Source organism: Dipodomys merriami, unplaced genomic scaffold, assembly GCF_024711535.1.
Source record: "Dipodomys merriami isolate MVZ:Mamm:240054 unplaced genomic scaffold, mDipMer1.0.p SCAF_30, whole genome shotgun sequence".
Classification (NCBI taxonomy): domain Eukaryota; kingdom Metazoa; phylum Chordata; class Mammalia; order Rodentia; family Heteromyidae; genus Dipodomys; species Dipodomys merriami.
Genome location: NW_027204493.1, coordinates 16,853,351 through 16,880,797, shown reverse-complemented (window position 1 = coordinate 16,880,797; position 27,447 = coordinate 16,853,351). Strand labels below are relative to the sequence as shown.

The 27,447-nt window shown below is 37.0% G+C and overlaps 1 protein-coding gene across 2 annotated transcripts in view; it reads right to left on the bottom strand.

Annotated features, from left to right (window-relative positions):
- Nucleotides 1-24,217, bottom strand: part of Rab3c (RAB3C, member RAS oncogene family) — a 217,607-nt gene extending 193,390 nt beyond the window's left edge. The window contains exons 1-2 of one of the 2 annotated variants that reach the window (XM_070041215.1): nt 23,895-24,217; nt 3,609-3,836 (exon numbers count right to left, since the gene is read on the bottom strand). In XM_070041215.1, the coding sequence (XP_069897316.1) occupies nt 3,609-3,836; nt 23,895-23,912 (246 nt within the window). In that variant the 5' untranslated portion in view covers nt 23,913-24,217. Of the gene's footprint in view, nt 1-3,608; nt 3,837-23,032; nt 23,223-23,894 lie in introns of those variants that run through there. The other variant, XM_070041214.1, reaches the window with a different exon arrangement.
- Nucleotides 24,218-27,447: the final 3,230 nt, after the last annotated feature.

Sequence of the window (27,447 nt, the reverse complement as noted above, 5' to 3'; positions counted from 1 at the left end):
ATATTCCCAAATAAGTTATTAGGCAAAGTTGTTAACTAATAATATTTGTAGACAAATAAATATGTATGGCTCATTCATGGCCTAAAGTAAGGATCCCTGGAATCATACAAATGCATTTACTTAAACATACTACTCTGTTGCTCCTTATATCTTCCCTGCATACCTTAATTTAGTAAGATAGTCAAATATTTCCAAAGCATGTTCAGTGTCTCAGGATGCGTTTATCCAATATTTTCCAATCTGCCACATTCAAGATTCCTTCTTGATGGAGGTGGGGGAGAAGGAGAAACAGCACTGGTACCTGACAGATCTAGCCTGGAATAATGTATGATACTAAGCAAGTTATTTAACTTGTCTCACTTTCATATTCTCAGGTAAAATAGAGATGTTAACAAATACAAAATTGGATTGTTGTGAAAACTGGGAGATCAGGATGGACAATCCTTACTTGTGAGCTGGTGTGTATAATACTTACACAATTTGGCAAATGGTTAGAGGAGCATGAAATTATTCCATGAATAATAGCATTTTACTATAAATTCAATGCTACCTCTGTATACTTATTAGAATGTTTTGCAACCTAGTAAGCCAAATAATATAAAACTAATTTTCTAACTCTTAGAAGTACATGTGAATGAAGAATTCATAACACATCTGAAGAGCATAAAATAATGCTATGATTTATTACAAAGATATTAGTGACCACTAAACTACTGTTGGGGCTGAGAAGATGGAATGATGAAGGGCTCCCAGTGGCTGACCACTGAGGGAATATGGTTGTTGCAAGAACAAAGGAATGAAGCTCTCGGAAGAGGTTCCCAGGCTACCCTGGTTATGAAGGCATTTGGAAGTTTCAGAAAATGGAATCTGAAAGATTAAAATGAATCTAGTAAAATAATATACCACATTCTTTGCACAAAGTTACAGAAACTGACAAAATCATGTAAAAGCAGTAAAGGAGAAATAGCACAAGCTCCTCAGAGTATTCATTCAGCATTCATTCAGAAGTGAGATGCAGACAGAAAAATGAAACCTCAATTCTAACAAAAAGAGAATGAATTAGAACTGGCCTGGTATTAACACTAAATGTTTTAAAGAATATATTTTATTAAATGTAATAATTTCTGTTATTACAAATATACCCTCTTTACATTAAGGATAAAAGGTTTTGTGCCTCCACAAAGAATTTGGCAACAACCCTCACTGACAAATTACTACTAACAATTTTAAGACTAACTGAACATACTAGGTTGGTGTTTTGTCTCTATGATTAGACCAATCATTTAAAAATATCTGTGACACAAAGAGAGAGAAAAAAACTAGAAGCCATCTGCCAGAAGAATGATTGTTCTCTCTTATTAGCAGAAAGAACACTGAAGTGAGGAAATGTATTGTTATCAAGTTAATTTCATTTTCTTTTTTAACTTATTTTTAATTTTATTTATCTTATTATTTTTAAGTTGTACGAAGGAGTTGAAATTTAACAAAACAGTTTATAGATACAGAGTGTCGTGATTAATGTCACCCTTTTCAATTTTTTATTTCATTTTCAATCTACCAAGGCCCCCAAGATTGAAGGTATCTTAAGTTTGAATATGAAACTTATCATATAACATTTGTTATTATGATAAGCCAAATGGGAAACAATAGACATTGCTTCAGACATAGAGGTGTGTCTAGGGACTCCACTGACTGAAATCAAGTTCCTAAGCAGGGCCCTTCCCAATTAAATGACTTTAGAAATGGTAGATCAGTAAGCCAGACTCAAAGAAATATAGATCCCATGATTTCCCTTATTTGCAATAATTAGTATATGTCTAGGATAATCTAAGCAGAAGAGCAGAATAGCTCAATAGCTATGTACATATGACCATATAAGATGATGCTAAGCAAAATGAACTTCAAGATATGGACACATGAGGTTTTTCTTTGTTGTTATTTTTAATGTATTATGTGATTTTTTTATTTCTTTTGTATGTTCTTCCCCCTATGCTATATCCCCTGTTGTCATGGTATTTGATTTTGGTACCCTGGTATTGTATATACATTTATTTGAATTAGGGAAGAGAAGGGGAACAACAGAATGGTGAGACAAAGGAAAGGGAAGAATCAATGCAACAGTGAGATACACAAGACAATACAACAGCTATATACACAAGACAATATATTGGAAAGCATCTGTATAACTTGGGGGAGTTGGAAGGCAAGAAGTAGGAGAAAATTGATGGAAGGGGTAAGAAAGTTGACAAGAAATGTAATCATTACCTTACTTATGTTACTGAAACCCTCTGTACACTACCTTGACAATAAAAAAATGGAAGATCATTGAAGATGCTTATCCTGAGAACTAATTGTCTAAGCTCTTATGTGAGTTCTGATTAGAAATTTTTCAGTCGGAATAAGTAAAACAACATCTGCCAATGTATATCTCTGCCTCTTTAAGTTTTACTCCTAGGACTTTGAAGACATTTAAAGACAATCCCATTTATATAAAGGGTTAAATAAAGGGTTCTTCCATTTTTAAAAAAAAATAAATATTATCCTCTGGATTTCTTCCTCAGTTGAAGCTTCCCACATTTAAGAAAAGAGACTTATAAACCATTCATATAGATTAAAGCAACCAATAACTAGTACCAGTAATTATTGAAAAAGTCTAGAATTGAGAGAAAAATAAAACCTCATAGAAAATACTTGTTTACAGCTCTAACCAGTTTGAGTGGTAGAGGTATGAGTTGACAGGGAAAACTACCAAAATGACCCCTAATACATTTTATTAATGTACATAGTATAATTCCATAAAGCATTTACTACACAAATCTCTTAGCATAGCAAGTAATGATTTAGATAACACCAACGCTTATGTTACCTTAAACCTATTACCTAAATACAATTTTCTTCTGTATTATGCTAACTAGTCTTACAAATATATGCCAACAATTAAGTTAAAAAAAACATCTGATATTTAGGTAGAGGGAAAAGGCAGAAAGCTTGTCAAGTGATCTCAAAACTCGTGGAGAATTTTCTAACAAATATTATGCTCCACTTGTTATGTTTCCTTTGAATATGTAAACATGGCTTTTAGAGCTGAAAGAGAAAGATGGTAACATATAGACTATGTGCAAAGTTAGATCTGGGGTTTTATAAAGGAACTAACCTGGCTTTATCCTATGTTTACGTTTTATTGCCTTCTTTAAAATGTTTGGGGCAGGCTGCTTTTTGTATGATCTAAAAGGACAGAGCTGCATTGCCTACTGTATTAATTATAAAATTGACTGTAGAAGGATCCACAAACTTGCCCATATGGATCATACAAGGCAGAACCAGATTTTTCGTAGAGTGCTACTTCCACCACCAAGACAATGAAGTTTGGACTTCTTTTCTTCTAAAGACTGTTTAAGAAGCACCACTAGATTACAAGATACGATTCAATCTTCTACCTTCACAAGGCATTACCCATCTCTTTGCAGAATGTTCTGTAGCAAAAGAGCTGGAAACAAAAGCTGTGGACACCGCAGAGACAGATCAAATTGAAAAGCTTTTCCCTTACACATGTACATGTCTAATACCCCTGCCTCTGGAATAGTGTCAGTCAGTTCAAAGCCACTTACCCAAATCTGAAGCTTGATTCTCTTTTCATTTTTGAACACAGTTTTCACTTTGAAATCGATCCCAACTGTGCTGACAAATGCAGATGTAAAGGAGTCATCTGCATAACGGAACAGAAAAGATGTTTTCCCCACACTGCTATTGCCGATGATCAGCAATTTGAACATGTAGTCAAAGTTCTGGTCAGAAGAGTCTTTCTGGCCATACCTGGCATCTTGAGTAGAAGCCATCTGTGAGGGGGGGGAGAGAAAAAAAAGGTGTAGATCAGTCTCTTGTGTGGATGTTTTGATATGAAGTTAGCAGCACATTCATTATTGGCCTTGCCAGAAACAGATGTCAGACACTCAGGAGGTAAGTGGAGAGTGCTACCCAGTCTCCCTCTGATGCTAGTATCCATGGCAATAATTCCCTGTTGGAAGACAGAATAGCAAATCTTACAGCTCTTTCCAGCTGTGTTGGTGCTTGTCACTGCTCAGCATTCAGAACCAATCAAAGACACCAAAGGAGACATCTCTAAGGGTAACATAAAAGCAAAGATATGAAGAATTGGCCAGGGCACAAGGCTCTGAAACTATAATCTCAGTGACAGAGACACCAAAGTGGCTTTAACAATAGAGCTTTTCTTCCTGTATTGTGTGAATTCTTAGTGTCTCTCATACTGCTTTGGGAAACGTACCCAAACTATATCTCTATATTACCTATTAATGTCATATTGAATCCCTCCTAACACAAAATGTTAGTCTCTTTCTAATTAAAAATAATGATGACAAATTTAAATGGGTCAAACAGTGTCAAGGCACTATTATTTAACCTTCCCAACAACCCAGTGAAGTGGGTGCCTTTATTATTTCTATTTTCACTTTAGAAAATTCAGACTCAGTGATATTGTCTTGCTCAAGTCCATACGGTAGTAACTAGTAGAGGCAGGATTCAAGTCAGGCACTTGGAATTAGAGCTCATATTCCTGACTCATGTTCTTTTTCCCAGTGATGTCTAGGGAAATAAGCACAAGAGCTCCAGGAATCAATAAGGGAAATGTTCATTGTTAAACACACCAATGATAAGCCCTACCTGGCTTCAAACATTGTTTGCACTACTTCCTGGCTATGTGTCTCTGGCTTTATTATTTTGTAACACCATTTCATTTCTTGTATGAAATGGAAACAGAATGATATCTAACAGAGTACTTATGAAAATAGATCATATATTTGTAAATTAGTATAGAGAATGGTCTCTTTTCAATTATAAATGCTTTAGCTGGTTGTTGACTTTCTGAAGAAAACTATATCAAAATGTGGTATTACTTCTAAATACCATTTGGCTTAATATAGAAGAAACCTACTTACTCATCAACTGATTAATCAATAAAGAAAATGTGGTATATATACACAATAGAGTATTATTCAGCCATAAAGAAGAATTAAATTATGTCAATTGGGGGGAAATAGGTAAAACTGGAGATCATCACGTTAAGTGAAATAAGCCAAACTCAGAAAGACAAATATTGCATATTTTCCCTCATATACAGGATCTAGACCTAAGAAAAAGTGACAGGAATGTGAAAGGAAGTCTGCTGAGAGCACTAGAAGGTGGGAAAGGGTAAAGGAAAGAGTAAGAAGGGGTGATTATTATCAAAGCACTTGATATGCATATTTAAAATAGAAAAATAAAGGTTACTGAAACTGCAAAAATAGAAAAAGGGACACAGTATAAAAAAGAGTAATAGAGGGGATGAATTTAGCCAATGTACATTATATTCATGTATGGACTTATTATAAGGAATCCTTTTGTAAAATTATAAGCACTATTAAACAGAGAGAGAGATTCAGAATAGTGAATCCCAATGAGCAATTAATGTATCTACTTAGTGCCTTCTCAGAGCTATGAATTCAAAAAAAAGAAGAAATGTGCCTTCAAAGTGTTAGCTACTGATCATATATGCCCATCTAAGCTATATTAAAATTAAATAAAAATGAAAATTCAGTTCCTCAAACTACTCACATTTCAAATATACATAGCTACATGTGACTAGTGGCAACTGTCCTGAATAATTTAAATAGAAAAGGCTGGTATAATTGCAGAACATTCTTGAATAATGCTAAGGTAAACAGTTTATTTTTTATTTCCATAAAATCTGATCAATATTTGCATCCTCTCTTGAGGAGTGCTGAGTTAGATATAGAGCTTATGCCCTACCCCTTCCTATATGATATAACCTTGACCCTCAGTGTGGCATTGTTGAGGTGGTAGAAACTTGGAGAGGTGAAACTTTATAGAAGGTGGTCCTTGGAGATACTGAATTCAGAAGCAATTAACATAGTTTTCAAAGACCTTGGTTTGTGTTCACTAGTTAGTTGTTATAGAAAAAGATAACTTGGCTCCTAAATCTCTCTGGCTTCCTGTCTCTCCATATGACCTCCACTTTTCACCTTTATTCTCACCATGATACCATCAGCCATGCTGTGATATAGACAAAAGACTCTGCCCAGACAGAGAAGGTGCAGCCAGCATGCTCTTGGACCTCCAGAATCATAAGCTGTTCCCAGTACCAGGTAACAGACCACTAAAAGAGTGAATGGTATTTAGGCTCATCTAGGAAAAATTGGTTGTGTGAAGAGTCAGGAGTGCTTGCTGTTTTCTTTTGTTGTGTGTTTAGGGGAGGGGAGAGGAGGAAAGTGGAAAGGAAAGAGAAGGGAGGGGGCTGGGGAAAAAAAAACAATGGGGCTGGGAAGGTGGCTCAGTGGTAGAGTGCTTGCCTTGCATACATGAGGCCCTGGGTTCAATTCCTCAGCACCACATAAGCAGAAAAAGCCAGAAGTGGCACTGTGGCTCAAATGGTAGAGCGCTAGCCTTGAGCTGAAGAGCTGAGGGATAGCACCCAGGCCCAGAATTCAGGCCCCACAAAACAAAACAAAAACAAGGTCTCACTATGCTGTCCAAACTATCTCAGTCTTGTGGATTCAAAAGATTCCCTTGTTTCAGCCTACCAAATGAAGTATTAATGAGAAAAATTAAGTAGTCTTATTCTTTCTTATTCTTTTTTTCATGTGGTGCCAGTCCTGGGACTTGATCTCAGGGCCAGGGAGCTAAACCTGAGCTTTTTGCTCAAGGCCAGTGCTCTATCACTTGAGCCACAGTTCCACTTCTGGTTTTGTTTTTTTTTTTTTTTTTTTTTTGGTCGGTAGTGGGACTTGAACTCTGGGCCTGGGCGCTGTCCCTCAGCTCTTCAGCTCAAGGCGAGCGCTCTACCACTTGAGCTACAGCGCCACTTCCGGTTTTCTTGTGGTTTATTGGAGATAGGAGTCTCACAGTCTCTCCTGCCCGGGCTGGCTTTGAACCGCGATCTTCAGATCTCAGCCTCCTGAGTAGCTAGGATTACAGGCGTGAGCCACCAGCGCCCGGCATCCACTTCTGGTTTTTTGATGATTAATCAGAAATAAAAATCTTAGGGACTTCCTGCCTGAGCTGGTTTTGAACTGTAATCCTCAGATCTCAATCTCTTGAGTAGCTAAGTTTATAGGTAGGAGCCACCAGCTCCCAGAACTGATAGGACTCTTGAAGACTAGTTTTGGGTTTTGTTTTAGCTCTCCCACCCCATTATTTCCTCATTTTGATCCACAATAAGGTTCACAGAGAGCCAAAAGATATATACATTGAGTATACAAGTGGTCACATTTATAATCTTAGCTACTTAGCAGGCTGAGATCAGAAGATCTCAGTCCAAGATAGCCCAGGCACCAAAGTCCTTGAGAATTTATCTACAACAATCACCAAAAAGTCAGAAGTGGAGCTGTGGTAGCTCTGGTAGAGCACTAGCTTTGAGCAAAAAAGCTAAGGGACAGTGGCCTAGGATCCCCAAGTTCAAGCCCAGTAACAGCTCAAGGTGGAAAAAAAAAGACAGAAATCCTGGAAGAAGAGGAAACCTTAACCTTTTCAAGAAATGATAGAATTTTTTTGGTTCATTTTATTTTAATTTTTAATTTTTAATTATTTTTAATATATATTTTTTGTAAAGATACTGTACAGAGGGATTACAGTTACATGAGCAAGGTAATGAGTCCATTTCCTATTGAGAATTTGACAGAGTATGCTCATCAAAGAGGAGTATAGACAATTACCATAAATTTTTATGATTGTGTACACAATCCCTCATCCCTGACCTATATTTGGCACTTAGTTTTATTATTGGAAGTGTTGACACTTAAGTGCATGTTCTCTAAATTTATTTTTGTCTTTTAATTTAAAATTCAACTCTGATCTGATTATTTTGTCATTTTATCCAGAGTATTAATTATCGCTGATTTATATCATTCCCAAATTTTACCAATATTTTTGCATTTATCTAACCCTTCTCAAAATCATTGCCAGTTTGTAAAAAAAAATAACAAACTTTTTAGCCTACTGAATATAACAGTCTATAAATGAAATCTTTATAGCACGTCTTTGCACAATTCAAAATATTTGAAATAATCCTGAACTTTTCAGAGTTAGCTCTTTGGAAGACCACTACGCCCTCAATCGAATTGTGTTTTGGTGTACTAGCAGTAGATAATGGATTTAACTGAAGTGCCATTTTAAATCTCATTTCTCCAGAAATTCTACTGACCAGAAACCAAAGAGATTACTTCTGACTCCCACATGCAATCGTACAGCCTACTTCAGATGGAAGTTCTGACATTTGCCTTTCAAACTAAATTTGAAAAACAAATTACTTCCAGGGGATTTACTTGGGCACTTGAAAATCTCAATGACACTAAGCCATTTTTTGGATCTGTTGAGAAACAAACAAACAAAAAAGAATATATTTTTAATTATTGTGTCCAATTATCACTATTGATAACAGCCTGAAGGGGAAGAATACGGGTAATTATTTTAAAAAGCCACATGCATTTCTTTTAAATTAAAGGCAAAGTGAATAGAAGTTTAGAAACAGTAGTTTTATATCCTAATAGTCATCTGGGGAAAAAGACAAAAAATAGCAATTATTCCTGAGAGCTACAAAGTGAAGAAGGAAAATACTGATGGTTATGACTTCCAAAAAACGTATCATCTGGACAGGCTGCTTCTCTTGGTAACTGTCCTCTTCTGAACACAAATTTGCCTATATCCTGTTTATATCTGAGAACAGATTACAACTGCAGTGCTTTTCTGGCAGTCTTTGGCCAGCAATTTCTCCATGCGTCTGCTACCATTTGCTCTAGTAAAAGCCAGCTGAGAAGCAATAAGATTCAACTCATGTCATGTTCACAATTTACCATGTTGCTGAGGGTGCTTTCCAGGGAATGAGAAGTGGTAAAGACACAAAAGATTTAAAGTCTAGTTCTGGGTTCTTAAGGTAAGAGCCTGGATAAAATAGGTTAGTATTCAGAAATCTTTGTTTTTTCTTTTTTACTTCAGTAAAGAATAAGTAACTTCCTCATGGGATTCAAAGGGGAATGGATATAATAGTATAACTTTTAGGTATCTCTTGATTTCCATCTCATGTACAATTGCCTTTTTTTCCCCTCTTGAGATAAGGTCTTGCTGTATAGTCCAGGCTGGCCTTGAACTTGTGGTCCTCTTGCCTGAGCTTCCAGAATGGTGCAATGATTACAAGTGGCTACAACCAAAGCCCACTTTTCACGTACAACTTTTGTAAGTGTATGTTTTAGTGTTGTGACAATAATACCTCAGAGAAATAACTTAAGAGAGGACGAATTTACTTTAGCTTATGGTTTCAGGGAATTCAGTCTTTGGTTTCTTGGCCCATGTGCTTGGAAAGAACATTGTGATGGTAGGAGTATCTTAATGGCAGTCAAGAAGCAGAGAACCAGGAGGAGGACCCAGAAGTAGAGGGAATCAGGGAAAAACATACAACAGTGGGACCCATCAGCTGCACTGGACATTGATCAAAATGAACTAAGCAACTCAATGGCAGTGATGGGAGGGAGGGAATGAGTGGGAAAGAGGGAACAGCTGACACTATGCAAAAGGAAAGGAATGTACACATCACCCGATGTGGAAGAAATAACTGTATAGTCAAAATCCATAGAATTCATAAACTTTACAGACCACAATAGACAATTTGCCCCATAAAAGTTAGAATGTGTTTGTAAATTTAACTAAGCATCACTATTCCACAATTCTGTAAAATTTGTGAAATTATGTAATCATTTAATCACAATAAAGAATTTGCAAAAAAAAAAAAAAAGCAGAGAATGGCAAAGACAAGAAGTAGGTGGGGCAGAATATAACTTCTAAGGACATGCCCCCAGTTACCTACTTCTTCCAATTAGGCCCCTTCCTCTTATATTTTAATATCTCCCAATAATGCCATCATATTGTGAATCCATTAAGGGATTAATCCATTCATTAGATCAGAGATTTCATGATCCAACCATCTCTATCACAGACACACACAGAGGCACGGTTTACTAATTTTCTAGGTGCTTCTTAATCCAATCACACTGACAAAAGTGACTACCACATGTACAGATAACCCACTTATGTACAGAAATTGGTTAAGGAATAAAAGAAACACTGCTTTCATCAACTAGCACTATGTGCTCTACATATGCTGACACGTAACTCTTTTACTACTCTTAAGAGGTCTATTAATGTCCCCATTTTAGATACAGATTGATATGGCATAAATTAAAATGGCTATTTTTCCTCCCTCCCTCCTGAGCTAAAACCATGAAGACATTTTTTTCTCTGATTTCACTATAAGAACTTAACAGGGCTCCTGAAGGTAAATGTCACAAAAGTATGAAATGGGACCCTAAGAATGGGACCCTTGGGAATTTTTATCTCAGATTTGTCCATACTCATTCAGCTATTTTCAACAACAATACAGGATTTCCCACTCTGATAATGCTTCACATGGAAGTTTCTGCTCTATAAAGTTGTGACCCTACATTTCTTCCTGTCAGCTCTCCAACTCTTGGGGACAGTAGTTAGCTCTTTGATTTCAATTTTCTGATGAGTCTAAGAAGAGATTTAGTTTGGTTTAGATTTAGTAAGGATAGGTACAATGAGTTCCAAACACCTTGTATACAGAACCAAAAGTCATACTTCCATTTTAATGATGAAATTTAAAGTCTTAGAAATAAAATTGAGAAATGATGTTTGCTTCTCAATATGACATCTTGATTCCTTGTGTTTCTCAATGAGTACTGAGCTCTCATTACCTAGACTAAATGTATTCTTCAAGAGTTAGTGACATGTAGGCTCAACAAGTTCATTCTGTCATTCACCAGATATCCTGTTTGAAACTTAAATCACAAAGGATATTTGAAGATGTAAAGGAGCATAATTTCTTGCTTCTAAAAGGTATTCATTCAATTGTTAAAGTGAGACATGACTAAAACTCAATTTTATTTATGTACATGTGCAAATACAATTCACAATGGGGTTGTATCCTGATAAACCCACAGTAAGTTGATAACATCATAAGATGAAAATACATTTTATAAACTATCAAATCTTCATTACATAACACAGTATGTGAGTAGACTCTCAGTGATTTTTACTTATGATGTGGGGGCCAAATGGGAGCTGTAACTCCCTGAAACTGCCCAGGATCACATACTGATGACCTAGGAAGAGATAAAAATTTAAAGAGTACAGTTTCTATTGAATATGTATTGCTTTTGCACTGTCATAAAATCAAAAAGCTGTCAGAACCAGGGGCTGTATTTGAGTAGTAGAACACATGCTGAGAGCACAATAGCCCCCTTGGCTCAATCCTGAGCACAAAGTGTGTGTGTGTGTGTGTGTGTGTGTGTGTGTGTGTGTGTGTGTGTGTGTGTGTGTGTGTGTGTGTGTGTGTGTGTGTGTGTGTGTGTAAAAGAAAATACAGATTATCAAACTCTGTTATTGGAAGCAGAGATTTGTGATATTATTGCTTACTACTAGACTGATTCCAGAAGGGGGGAGAAAGCCTTTACTGGGGCTGGAGCTCCAGTAAAAGGACATCCAGACCACAGAGAGAAGTGAGTTAAAAGAATACCCAGACCCCAAAGAGAAGGTTGTAAGCAAGGTCTGCTGGGAAGGGAACCACAGAGGCTAGACATACCTTAGCCCTCTAACAATGCAATCCTACCACGACAGTGATATAGGACCCTGGTTTGGGCAGCTTTTACAGATTCTCATAGATGCCGAAGCAGAGAGTCATTAGTACACTCCCTAGGCATTGGTGGCACTCAGGTACTAGGAAACTAGACCTTTAAAACCACAGCAAGGATAGAAGAAAGAGGTATAATTGTACTGGTTGTCCAGCATCTCTCTAATTATGTGCATGAAAATTCACCTGTTGAAAAGAGCATGCACATCAAAATGTGAGTATAGGTAAAGAGCTCATGTTCTGTGACTAGATTGTCTGAGAAGGAATCCCATGTCTGACACTTGCTACGTGACTACATGTATGAACCTAGGTGAGTTTTTTTTATTGTTTTGTTTATCTGTTCTAAGCTACATCTTCCTCAACTGTGTATTAGGAAGAGTGAGACTATCAAAACAAAATTGTTTGTATGTGTTAAATACTTGATCAAAGCTTTCATCATCATCTTTGATATTTCTTTCACTACACTGAAATGATATACAAGGCATTTGTTCTGTTTCCCACTCCCATTAATGCATATTTCATTGAAGTACTGAAACTTGAACACTTACTAGGAAAATTCTATCATTTGCACATACCTCCAGACCCTGTTTTTAAGTTTTGGTTTATTTATTAGATAGACCTTATGCTTTTGCCACAGCTAGCCTCAGACTGTGATTCTACCTTCACCTCTAGAACAGCTAGGATTACAGGTAAGCACCAGCACACCCAGATTCCATTGTTATTATCTGAACTGGAGAGGCCAGTTTAACAGAGTAAGCTTCCTGTTTTTTTTCCTCACTTCAGAGGGCAAGAAGGTTTAATTCTGAACATTTCACTCTGACTCTGTAAACTTCCCTAATTACTGAACTTTTAATTTTTCCTTAATTTCAAATATTATGGCAAGGAACAAAGAACATTTTTAATATACTTCTGAGTGTCAAAGAGGAGACACTGAAGGGTCGGTGGGCAGACAGAAGTTTTCTGAGAGCCAGAAAACCTATAAGAAGAGAATATAGCCAATGACGTAATCTCTCTCAACATTGCCTTCCACACAGCATCAGGAAAAGCTTCTAAATATCTGAAATCTATGAGCATGAGCTGAATTTTGTAGAAATTGAGAAAGGTCAATTTCAGGTCTGGATTAATAAGGAAAAAAATCTAAGAGTAGACAACACACTGTGGTAGAAAAGAAAACTCAACAACAGTTTAGGACCTACAAGTAAACAGACTAGAGAAAATGCAATCCTAAATCCTTGTTACACAAACCTATAAGGTTGTTTGCAGTACAGAACTTTGAATGACCATGGGGTTGGAGCCACCAAGTATTGATTGGGTGTGGCTTGAATGACTAATTACTCAAGCTTGCTCAGGGCTGAGCGGTTTTATTAGCACCAGGAAGCCTTGGTACAAAACTTAACAAGCTAGGTGAATGGATGTTCGTGCTAGGTATGGATGGAATGGACTAATAGGAGACTGGTTGAAAATCCAAGTCATACATTTCTGCAAACAGCCAATTATCATTCTCAGATGCAGCCGTGATAAAAACAAAAGTACAAAACCTTAAAAGACTGAATGCTTGCCATTCACACTTTCTATATGCAGATGTCAATTTTTAAAAGTGAAAAGGCTTCTCACTTAGCAGCAAAGTGAAAAAAATCTTCCAAATTTTCTTGTGAATATGTGTAAAATACACATTAAGCTTTCTCATCATTTTTTGGCAATGTGAAATACCAAACATCATGTTTTCAGTGCCTGTTTCTACAGTCTGATATATTTTTATTCAGAACATAAAACTAAGCCCTCACAGGGTAGATTAGATCCAAAATTCCCTAACATGGGGGAAAAAAATCCACCCGGAATTTTGCAAAATTAAAATACATAGGACAGAGCCAGAGAGCTCTCATTTTTGTCATATTTTTATTATCTTTAAGTAATTGTACAAAGGTGTTAACATTCAACAAATTAGTTGTAAGTACAATGAATCTCTATCAATGTCACTCCTTTCGTCATTCTCCCTCATCCCTCCTAACTCATTCCCTTCCCTCAGTGTTCTTAGTTTCAAGGATATGCACGGAATATGACTGCATTCTCCCTCTCCCTTATGCCTTTATTCCTCTACCCCCATTCCTTTATGTTTCTCCTACACTGTTCAAGTACCAGTTTCCCAGTATCCATTTGGTTGAATAGGAATTACACCATTTAAATTCTCCCCTACTTTGGTTAATACGTCTGTAGGCAATTGCATACAGCTCCATGTGTTACTTGTATACTTATAAATTAGTTCTAGTTTTACATCTGAGGGAGAATATGTATCCTTTGTCTCTCTGGAAGAACTCATTTTTAAAGCTTTTTATGGTTCTTTTATCAGGCAAGTTTGGAGTACATTGGATTAACAGACATCCATATGTAGACTAGGTATATATTGCCACAGCCTCAGGATGTATATTTGAGAAGGTTGAGTCATCTTACATTCAGGCAAATGTCACCAGGGTCTGTACTAGCTCTGTACTAGCTAACATCATCCCCAGCATCCTTTCCTGGTGATACAGTGACAGCAATCTCACTATCATATAGACTCTGGTAGGGAAGGCTTACCCAGCCTGTCTGGATAAGTTGTTCCTAAGTAAGAGCTTTGTCAGTTACCCCTGTTCTGTAAGAGACAGCATCTTCTAAGAACTTCTAAGAACTGGTGCCCTACTGGAGGCAGAATAGGCTACTATAAAAAGTAGTGATCCTGTTTTAAAGCCACAGGTATTTCTTCACTCTTCTTAATTGGAAGAAGGTAGATTTGGCTTCTTCATCAGCTTTTTAAAAAATTATACAAATGTATTATATCCCCTCACTCCATTAGGAAATATCAATAGCTGAAGGCCAGTATCCAAAATGAGACCACAAAGTGAAAATTGCTTCTTATACAAATATTCCTTCTGAAAAGAAAAGAACAAGTAACAGAACAGATATCTAGTGCTATGAAGATCTTTCTTAACAATATTATGTAAAAAGACTCTAGAAATCCCCAGTAGGAAGAAAATAATCTTAAATTTTAATTCTAAGATGTTTCTCAACCAATAATTATCTTTAAACACTAGTAAAACATTAATTTTTTTAATATTTTAAATTTGTAAAAAAATATGAACCTCAGGGAAAATACTTCTAAAGATTTATAATAAATATTCTTTCTGGAGCTTCCTATCTCTCCACTTTCACCCATTGTTCAGGACAGGACTCAGTGGTCCTTGCACTAACGAAACCATTTGTGAGAAAATCGGTGTTCTAATTCATATATTTGTATTTTAAGATTGTGTGATTCTTCCAATTTGAATGACTTATGAAGTCAATTTTCTAGTTATAAACAACCCTGCTTTACATTCAAATACTACTGCTACTATTATTTACTAGAAAGAAGCCCATATTTATGAAAGAATGTTCACATCCACAGGTGTGTATTTCTGCTATCCCCTTTAATCAGTTCTGTCAGACAGGTGCTCACTGAATCAAACATTTAAAATAAAAGAGCTGCTTTTTCTTCTAACACCATAGATGAGAGTCACTTAAGAATCATGATTCACTAATTGATACTTAACACAACCTTTCATCAGTCTCTTTTGGGTTCCTCAGGCTATACCCATTTGAATAGAAACTATTCATCAAGGTTGGGCTACAAGCTTGACAAGGCCAGACATAGCTCAGAGACACTGGGTGACTAACAAGTAATACTTCCTTTGACTAGCTGTAGAGCTGTAGACTGATAATGAGATGTTCATGACCTCACCTCTTAAAGTTATATTATGATTTTGTTTCAAGCATAAAAAGCCAAGTGTGGGAAGTTCCAGATTTTTTTGTTCAACTAGGTGGCCAAGTAACTATAGAATGTGACATTTTCAAGTTGCCAATACTATACTCAAGCCAAATAGCTCGAATTCAAGGAATTACTGGCCTTATCATTCACTAGAAGATGAAAAACCCAGAATACTCACTACTATGACTTTATTGCTTGATTCATAGAAAAGTCCTTCATGACCACAGTGAAATGGATATGATACTTCAATCTGAAGCATGTTGGTGCTCCATAAGGCATTTTGTTTCTACAGAGGTGAAGATATGAAAAAAGCTACAAATAGGCTAAAGACAGTAATTATCTGACTAGAGGCATGGTTCTACTTGTAGAGTAAGAACAACAGCACAAGGGCTTGAGTTCAAGTCCCAGTACCACCAAAAAATTCTTAAAAGCAATTTTCAATAATTTTGCATAGCCCTTGTTCAAATTTTTAAAGTGCTTTAAGCAATTTTTAGCATTTTTATTTTATTTAAACACTTAAAAAAGTACAATGTTATATAATTATAGTCTAATGAAATAATTATGGTCTAATGAAAGTGCTAAAACTGTTGCTTACATTTCTATATCACTCTTTCTCTAAAAGGAGCTCAATTAATTAATTATTTTTTGTTTCTGCACAATACAATAATTGAGTCACATTAAACTACTTTAATAATCAGCTCTTTCATCTGAAGAGCTAACATCTACACCTTTACTTGATAACACATCATGTTGCTAGCATAAAAGAAGTGAGTAAAGAACCTAAAAGAAGAAATACAACAATTGGGCTGAATAATACCTGGATGGGCTTAACAAAATATTGCAAATAACAAAAGACACATCCACTGAACTGGAAGACAAACCAGTGGAAATCACACAATTTAACAAAGAATAAGAGATAAATAACTGTAACTTCTGGAACAATGTCAGAACTCTAATACATATATAAGTCAAGTATCTGAAGCCAAAAGAAAATGAATATTTGAAGATAAAATGAAAAAAAAGTTCCTTTTTCAAATGCAGTGAAAATCATAGACGTACAAGTCTAAGAAGTTCATTCAAACCTCCAAGCTAACTATATATGTAAAGAAAGCAACATCTAGGCACATTATAGACAAACTGTTCAAATTAAAAGCTAGAATGAAAATCTTCAAAAGAGAAAAATGGTAGTACATATTTTGGTTCAATAATATGAAAACACTCTAACTTCACATTATTATAGAGTTCATCAATGAAATAGTATATGTACAGTACTAGTTTTAAAAAAAGTGAACCAAAAAATTACCTGCAGTAAAACTTTGATTCAAAATTGAAGTCAAAATTAAAATCATTAGCTGGGCACCCGTGGCTCATTACTATAATTCTTGCTACTCAGAAGGCTAAGACCTGAGGATCATGGTTTGATGCCAGCCTGGGGAAGGAAAGTCTGTGAGACTCTTATCTCCAATTAACCACCAGAAAACTGGAAGTGGAACTGTGGATCTAAGTGATAGATCACTAGCTGTGAGCCCAAAAGCTCAGGGACAGCACACAGGCCCTGAGTTCAAGCCCTATGACCAAAAAATAATAATTACAATAATTAGCAGATAAGCAAAGTCTGAGGTAAAGTGTAGCTAGGATATCTATGCCATGGGAAAAGGTAAAGGAAGCAAATCAGGCTGAAAGAAAATCAGAATAACAGAAAGAGCATCAGAAGGACTGTAAAAAACTTTAATTTCATATAGTTTTTCTCTACCTAATGAAAATACATATGACTCTTTAAAGTTAATTATAAAATTTTCAGAGATTTATAATAAATGCACATATAATATCCATGACAATTTCATAAAGATGAGCTACATGAAATTATACAATAGCAAAGTCATATATTTATGTGTGTGTTTGTGAGTGTTTGTATATATGTAGGTAAATAATACAAAGTTCAGGTAGACTAACAAACTGAAAATGAATATCATAATCTTTTGTTTAAACACTAAAAATGGAAACAAATAATCAACAGAGATATTAAAATACTTAAAATATTTAAGTAAATTATGGCAGTAAAACAAATAACAGGGAGAAACAACAAATGAGTTAAATATAAAATAAGTAGCACAACAATAAAACTTAAACTGCACTGCTTATTAAAAAATAAAGTAAAACAGGCCAAAATTCTAATTAAAAGGCAGAGGTTTTCCACCTGGATAAAAATGCAAGGTCTAGCTGCCCACTGGTTACAATACCCAAAAAAGGTAAAAGTGAAAATGTAAAAACATTAAATATATAATAAAAACACTATTAATAAATAAAAAGTATTTATGTTAGTAGTATAATAAATAAATGTTAAAACAAGAAGTGTTACCAGAGACAAAGAAGTACATTTCACATTAAGCTTTCTGAAAAGCTTGAAAATGCATGAAAACAAAACCTACAAGAACCAAAAAGAGAAAAGAAAAAGGGAAATTGCTCCATATGCTTGGAGATTTGAAACTCTTGCTCAGCAATAGGTAAAACTATAGGTGAAACAAATAACCTACCCAAATCAACTGCGGTAGAATTGATGTATGCATATTTTGTTTCCTACTGCTGATATAATAAACATATAAAAACTATATCCATTTATAATCACTGAACCAGAATTCTGGACATAGTATAACTTAACTTGATTCTCTGGTCACTCTGCTTAGTCCATATTTGTCCCTATAGTCCCAACCAATGTACTGGTTAGGATGGATTCTTATCCAGATTCTATATCTAAGACCATTGAGGTTCTAAGTACAACTCAGTTGTTTATGGTTGCACAACTGAAGTCCTGGTAAAAGACTATAATTACCTGTCTTGGAACTCCTCGGATACCTTTCTCTGACTTCAACCCTAGAAATTTTTCTGCTTTTTAAGAACTCATATGATTAAACTGAGCCCCTTTGGTTGTTCAGGCTAATTTCCCAACTTTAAAACCCATAACACTAATGATATCTATTGTATCCCTTTTGTTACAGAGTACCATTTAGTCACACATCAAGAGTTAGACCATAAACACTATGCTTTATAATACTATGTATTAGAGAAAAATAGAATGACTGAATATAGACATTAATGTATCAAATAAATTGCATGTTATAAAAATTCTACCAAGAAAAGTTCGCACTTCAATAACTTCATTGATGAGCATTATTAAAATACTTTAAGAAATAAAATATATTAGACTTACACACATAAACACAGAAAAGTTGTCCCAAAAATGAGAGAAATGAGAAATTCTCAGCTGGTTTTATAAGTCCAATGTAATTCAGTATTATAAACTCATAAAGGAATTAAAAGTAAAATCATAGTCTACTATTTATCATGACAGAAATATAAAAATATTTAACAAAATATAATCTAATTGATTCACTAATATATAGAAAAGCCAGTGTACCACAACCAACTAGAGCTTATCTAAGGAATACCATATTAACCAAAAAATCAATGTAATCCAACATAATAAAGTGAATAAACTATACAACAATAATTATAAGTACAGAAAAAGCACTCAGAAATTCAATATCCATCTATATTAAGAATAATACTTTGGAGCTTGTAAGAAGGCAGAAAGTCATGGGGGAAATGTGGAGTAGGATAGAATCACAAACCTCACAGAGAGGAATTGAAGAGGAAGAGAAAGTAGAATCCCATTTCGCCAAGGGTATCCCTCACATGACTACCAGACTTCTCTGTAGGCCCCCCTTTCAAAGGTTGTACTACCCAATAGCATTGTCCTTTACAGAAAATACTTGAAGAAACAGACAAAAAACTAGAGGAGGATTTCTCGCTTTTCCATTGTTAGCTAGGAAACTCTCCTGCGTCTGTGAAGGATGAAGGGTAAAGGTTCATTTCAAACAAGGTTAGAGAGCTGATGATTGTGAATAGATATAGTTGGAAATTCACAATAAAGAAATGCAAGAATGCTATATCCTTTTCATTGCCAAATCACACATTTAGACATTAATGTTTGACATTTTATTGGGGTACAGCATGGGTTATTTAATCACTAATGGTTTCACCCCAAGTTTACCTGGGTCCTATGTCTACATCCCTTCCTCACTTTTAGGTAATCTTTTTTTTGGCACTCTGCTCCATTGTTTGAGTATATGCTTTTCTTTGAGGTTTCATAAATAGCCAGAAGCTTTGAACTTGTGGGGTGACTCTGAAAACTTGTGACAACAAAATTGAAGTGTAAGCATTTGGTCAGAGGATACAAGAAATTTCAAATCCAGGAAATAAAAGGAAACTTTTTTTCAAAATATTAGTCCTCAAATATATGATTTAATTTAAGCAAGCTCATTTCATAAAGAGAAGATAATGAGAATATATTTTCCTTTCAATGAGGAAGATTTAGACAGTAAGGGTAGTAGAATTTTTACTCTTTAATATTGAAAAAGTTACATAATTTTGATAAGCTCCAGTAAGATATCTTGTTTGTATTAGAGTAATGGTAGACCAGGTGCTGGTGGCTTATGTCTGTAATCAAAGGTACTCAGGAGGCTGAGATTTGAGAAAGATGGCCAGGACCAGCACAATAGGGTAATGATGACCTATTAGACTTTGAAATATATTTTTATTTTTATTTACATGTAATTACATACACTCATGTATGACTATTTTATACAGATATACAACAATGCGATGTGAATACAAATTTATACACATGCACAAACATAATGAGACCATTTCACACCAGAATGCATGGTGAAGACAAGACACTAGATAAACAGAATGGTTCAATCTAGTTCCTGAATCAAACTTTGTTGCAGCCAAAGTGTGGCACTCAAGTCAGGAGCATTGCTATTTTCCCTGTTATTTGGTTCTCATGGTTTGTGCACACACTGAATGAGAAGATGCAAATGACCATCTCTTGCATTAAAATTCTCAGCTCATCACTTGAAACAATTACCAAATGCTATTCCTGGTTATTTCATTATGAAGAAAACACAGATATACAAGATTATCATTATGTATTATTTTAGTAGCCACTATTAAAAAAACAACTATTATTCTTCATTTTCTGTCAATTCAAAAAAAGTATTCTGTCCGGGATATTCATATATCAAAGGCAACTAGCTTAAACGGAATACTCAGCTATTTATATAGGCTTTTAAAAGGATAATATATAATTTCTTTCAAAGAATTCTTTGATTTCAAAAATATAAGTAAACTAGAAAATCAGCCAAGAAATTAAAAAGTACTTTTTACATCAGCAAATGAACTAAGTATTTCTGAATGTAAAAACAAAATCCCCTGATAATGGGATTATAAAATAATGCTTTGCTTGTAACTCTTTTATAAGCTTAAATAACAAGTATTTTGGTCATATATTTTAAATGATGTAATTCAGTTTAAGTGGGAAAAAAGGAATGTGAACTTTTTTTTTTTTTTGCATTTTTATATCTTCAAAGTCACCTGGAATGTAATGACTAGAAGTAGAGGTACTGGGACATTATTTGCTGTTTTAAAAAATTACATAATGATTATAGTCTTTATTCCTCCCAGTATACATATATATATGTATATGTATATATATATATATATATATATATATATAAACTCTGATAACAATGGAGAGAGGTCACTATAACAACCATTTCTTAAAATGAATCAATGTATGTGCTTTAATTAAATATTCAAAAATATTCAATTTCTTAAAATGTATATGTTCCCCATGATAGTGTTTAGAAATTTAAAATTTTCAATTTCAAAAATTCATTTACTAAATACAAGACACCATAAATAAGAAATCTACTCTACCCATAAGCAAATTAATTCTATTGTACCTAATTTTTATATTTATTCTTCATCAAGTTTCTAACTAAATTAGGGCATTATGGCACCTACTAACAGTTAGTGGCCACATATATCATTGCGAGTATTTCCTTAAGCATTAATTTCACATAGTTGTGCTAACATTTAATGACCCTCTGAACCTTCTAAGCCAATTTACAAAAAAATCAAAATACAATGTAGTTAATTTTTAGCCATTTATTTTGACAAACATTGCTATGCCTACATTGTACCCACTTTCGAATCTAATAATTGACTTTATTCTTTTATATTTTTTATCATTTTGGAAAATTTTATTACTGTATACATTTAGTATATACAACATGAGAGCTGGCTATACATACACATAGTGACGTGTATTAACTTATTTTTTTAAGTCTACAGCCAATGTTACTTATATCAAATGTGATTAACAGCTAGTTGGATCTTGGCATTACCCCCAGTTATGAAAAACTATCATAAGCCAATATGTCTTGAATGCAACAGCTGTACTTTTATTGTAAACCCAAGTTCTTTTCATATCACATCTACAAAGTCACAGATAAAGGTATTAGAAGACACACAATGAGGCATGGTCCCCTGAAAGAAATCAAATTTTCAATAACTCTTAAGGTAATTTGAGGGCTTTCTATTATATAATCCTTCAACAAACAATTACATCCTGCAGCTATTTTTTTTCTTTTAACAGTCCAGTCAGGACACCTTAATCTACATAACTCATAAAATAAAAGTAAATTGAAGCAGGTGTTTAAAACTCTTGGCTCACGAAGAAACTATAGAAAACGTTTGAGCCTAGATTACTATTAAATATTTATGTCGTTGGGTTTGGCAGCAAGATGGGTTCTGAAAGAGGCAACGCATTCCAAATGGTGTGATCTATCTAGTCTGCTCTCAACCCCATTCATAAAACGCCTTTTTGTTACGTGATGGGCTCACTCTGCCGGCTTAGTGAACACAGACCGAGGTGTAGCGTTAACGGATCGTACTCGGACACAAGAAACACCATTCGCCTTTATTAAAAACAAAACTTGCGTGAGGTGCTGGAGCGGAGGCGCCTGTGCATTTGTTAAGGAAGCAAACCCAAGATGAAATTTAAAAGAAAAAAACAAAAACGGGAGATCCGCGCGTAAAAGAAATGGGCACCCCACGCGGGACAGTGAAGGGCAGGGCATCTCCGATCGAGTACAAGCCGGTTGTACAGACACAGGGGAAGGGCTGGCATGCGTGTTCGTCCCCCGCCCCGCATCCAGGGACCCTAACTGAAGACCCTAAAAGCTTCCCTTTCTTTCAGTGTGTCCTGAGCCGAGCAGCACGCTCCGTGTCCCGACCGACTCCGGTGGAGAGAGCTCTCCGGCCGGAACCCCACGCCTCTGCCTCGCACCCGCCGGGACACCCCGCAGCCACGACCCCGGGCGGCCAGGAGGGACCGCCCGTGGCTACCTGGGAGGCGGGCACGCTCCCCCGACTTTGTTTGCTTTTCCTGTGACACCAACACCCTCGGTCCCGAACGGAGGCGGGAAAGATCACCGACAGCCCCTAGTCCTCGTCCACAGCCGCAGGGAAGGTCGAGGACCCCACGTCTCTCCAGGACCCAACCAGGGAGCGGCCGCTGGGCGCGGGGCGGTCCAGACCTTCCCCCGGGTCAGGCTCGCTCCGTGCCGGGAACCAGAGGGAAAACCTCTCTCTCTCGCTCAATTCCCCCGGAGGCAATGCTTCCCTCACCGACCCACCTGCATGGGCGCTTCGTGTCTCATGGTAGGCAAACGTCTTTCCTCTCTGACTAGGACAGAGCTGCTCCTGGAGGCTGGTCAAGCGTGCACAGCCCGCGCGGTCCACGCTCCACACACGGCGCTCTCGGGGTTCGCTAACCCGCTCCAACATCAGCACCCGGAGCTGTCCTCTCCTGGCATTGCACAGGCGCATTGGCCGGGAGTCGCGTGGCCTTCTGGGAGTTGTAGTTCCATGCTCTGTAGGGCTCCGTTGCAAACAGGGGCTCTCTGAACTACATTACCCGGTAAGCCAGCCAGCCCTAAGAAGAGCTCGCTCCTCCAGAAGCACCCGCCCGCGGCGCCTCCCTTCCCAGGCTATCCGGTTGCTCCCGGGCTCTTAGCGCTCCCAGTCTTCCCAGCCCATTTCCTCGCCCCACACGGACGCCAAGTGACCCTAGTGTGTCTCAGTTATTTTCCTTTGCTGACTATCGCCTTGGGAAGCCAGACCGTGAGTGCTTGGCTGGGGATTACGTTACTCTGTGCTAATTTTCAATACCCACGAAGCGTTCGGGGACTGGGCGCCTTTCCATCTCCCCATCCGGAATCCGGAAAGTTTCCACATTTCCAGGGAGTAGCTCTAACAGTTTTTTTCAATCAGACACGCGGGACAGTGACGAGGAGTGTCACACATGCGAAGCGAACCTGCATAAATGCATTGAGAAGATGTGCAAGCAAGCGAGGCGCGCGCACTCACGCACACACACACACTCTGTCTGTCTGTCTCTGTCTCTGTCTCTCACACACACACACACACACAAACACGTCCCTCGGAGCGATATCTCTCGTTGAGCACGCTTGAGCGACTCCCTTCTCCCCCACTTACCTTTCCGTACAGCTCCATTGCAACTCGGGTTGAAGTCGGCTCCCTAGCGAGTAGGTGGAGGTCTGCGCGCAGGAAGCTGGGCTATACCGAGAAGGCTCCGCACAATGGAGAGGAGGGAGAAGGGAGGGCAGGGGGAGGACGGACGATTTAGACGGATGGCTTCTTTGCTCTGTAGGGGAAGCGTGGAGCCTTCCAGCCCAGCTGCAGAGAAAGGGTTTGCGTCTCTTCGGAAGAGCCGGGGGCGATGCGCCGGGCAGCCCCTCCCCCGGGCCCCTTCGCCCGTCATTAGTGCGCACACACGGCCGCGGTTGGCCACGGGCTGCAGCGCTGATAGGGCACTGGGTACATACCCACAGCAAGTCACATGAAATGAACACATTCATCACCCGAGCCCAGAAGCGCCGCCACGGACTGAGACGAGAGACGTGTGTCAAGTTATCCCGTCCTTTCTCTAACGAGTGCGATTCCCAATATTCAGGTCTCTCTCCTCTTGGACTAGTACAGAACGCGTTTTTCAAACCTCAGAACCGTACTATTTTTTTTTTTCCCGCGTCAGTTGGCTAATATATGTGACTTTTTATATTCTGTCTGTATCGAAACAGCCATTCCTTAAGAAGAGCCATCCGGACTCATGAGGTTAAATTACACTGAAGACAGTAGAAAAAGAATGGTCATCATGAGAAGAAAAAAAAGAAAGCGTTTTTCAAGCTATAGTTAGAGATTCTGAATGGCTAGGTCTGGGGCTTGGGAATTAGAATTTTAATAAACGCCTCAACAATTCAGAGAGAAGTGGACTTTTCTCCATAATTTACAAAAACAGTGGAAGGTGGCTGGTCTCCACAGGACATCATTCTGACTATGGGACAGGGCTTGCTACTTTCTCCTTTTCTCAGTTGCATTGAAATAATAATGTCAGAGAGCAAGGGGAGGGGTGACATTGTCCAAAAAGGAATGTAGTCATAACCTGACTTACATAACTGTAACCCCTTGGCCCACCACCTTTATAATAACAATCAAATTTTAATGCAAATGTCTATTTTTAAAATATGCTTGTTTACAAGGATCTCTGGAATGAATGGGCAACCAAATAAAACCTTAAAATGAAATTATTACTCAAAGTTTAGAGTATTATGGAACTCATTAAGGAAACAAGCAAAGGGATGATATTAAATTTGTTAAAAGCTGGGTACCATTGACTTGCCTGTAATCTTAGCTAATTTGGAGGCAGAGACGTGGAAGATCACCTTGTACTTTTTACTGCATTTCCAAAACACCCAGTATAAAGAGCTGAAGGTGTGGCTCCAGTGGTAATGGTCCAGCCTAGCAAGTGCAAGGCCTGGAATTCAAACTACAGTATTGAAAGAAGAAAAAAAAGGCAAGCTCCACTTAACAGAAGGAAAGAGCCTTCCACTAAATGTCACAGAATCTAGAATGCAGAGTACTAGAATGTAGAGTAGGCCCAAAGTCCTAACTCCCAGAGAAGGTAAGCAATCTCTCCAGAGTCACACAGATTATTGTAGGGATGATAGGGATGAGAACTCAGTTAACTTTTCTCATATTACTCAACATCTGCATTCAAGTACCAACTGTTTACTACCCTCACTACTAGTAGTCATTTTGTTGGTTGTGTCTTTCTAGTTGGTGTATTATTGCCTTTACATTTTATTAATCCATGCCTGCATCTGCTGTATTTTTATTTTTGCTATTTGGTTAATCAAAGAGCTTAGAACACAGATAGTAATTATCCATTAGTAATGATGGCATTGGTTATATCAAAAAATAACAATAGACACCTGATTGGCACAATTCCCACTCTGTTAGAACTTAATGCAGAGGAATAAAATCAATAAGGCTCAATGTAGAGTCAGACAGCCCCTAGAGCTTCACCCAGGCCTTACAGCCACAGTTCAAGACCATATCTGGGTGTTTAATCTTAGATATTTCTGGGACTGTCTCCAACTGAGTGGGAGGCTTTTCTGGCCTGAGTACCATTACCTGTTTCTGACTCACCATATTGAGGCTGGCTTTGATTTCAGCTTTATGTAATATCTATACCAAGAAATGCTATTGATTGCCCCAGGTTCCTTTTATAAGAAATTAAACATTCCCATGGCATTATTGATTTTTTAATTAAAAGAAAAAAGTATTTTAACTCATTCCTGCTCATGAGGTTTCCAACATTATTAATGGTTGATATATGTTGTTACTTTGTAAAATAATAAGTGAACTCTAAGTTTATGTTATAAAAAAAACAGTACTTTCTTCCCCTAACATAAATATGATACTATTAGTGACAGCTACACTTTTTAAATTTACATTACTCATCATTAATGATCATTATAGCTTTTATTTTGATTGAAACAATCTTTCTGAGGAAAGAGAAGCAGTTGAACATATTGAGGAGAAAGTGGCCCTGGATGACAGATTTCAGGAGACTTGACCAAAACAGAGTAAGATTTGGATTTTTAAAAAAGTAAAGGAAAAGAAAGGAAGAAAGGAAAGAAAGAGAGAGAGAGAGAGAGAGAGAGAGAGAGAGAGAGAGAGAGAGAGAGAGAGAGAGAGAGAGAGAGAGAGAGAGAAAGAAAGAAAGAAAGAAAGAAAGAAAGAAAGAAAGAAAGAAAGAAAGAAAAAGAAAGAAAGAGGAAGGAAGGAAGGAAGGAAGAAAGGAAGACTACTGCTGGCACCCATCCACCTGCAGCATAGGGCCCTAAAGTTGCTCGGTACAGCAACTCAGGACTAAGTGCACCTAAGAAGAATGTGATTTCTACTAAATATATGCTCTGAACTTACAAACAACTTTTAATGGAAGAATAACACAGGAGAGATCTTACAGCTAGTAGTGTCTCCTCCTTTTATTTTATAGAGAAGCAAGTAGATTTCTGAAGCTCCATAAATCATTGGCTGCCATTAGAAATACTAGAAAAAGACAGTGATCCTGAAAGTATAACACTATTAATATAATCAAATTGTACTGCATCAACAAATTCCAATAATTTTTTTAGGATTCTCTATTATAATTCCAAGTGGATTATCATCCTCAAGGTGGTTTCTCACTGTTCAGGTAACAGGATACACACATAAGTAGGAGAGCTACATAGACTTTAGTGTCAGCACACAGTAGTGTCTGGTTAGCTGCCTCACCACTCTACCAACTTATTAAAGATCTGAGGAGAGAGTGGCAGTTTAGGAACATGCTATGGAGATGTAAATTACACCTAAAGATGCATTTAAGAAGGACATTCACTTATAAATGAAGGATGGGAGACAGACTACAAGACCTCCAGAGGTACCTTCAGATTATGTCTTTTTCTACAGGAAATTTGAGAGAATGAGTAGTATTAAGACAGATGAGGGAAAAGGGAGTGTTCGAACAGGTGACATTGATCAAGATGCAATGTATCAATAAGTTGACATATTGAGTTGAAACTCTTTTTGTACAACTATTTAAAAATAATTAAGCAAAATAAAAGGGGGAAGGTTAGTTCTTAAATCAGGAATGGTGGCTCATGCCTTTAATCTCAGGACTCAAGAGAGGGAGAAGGGGAGAGGAAGG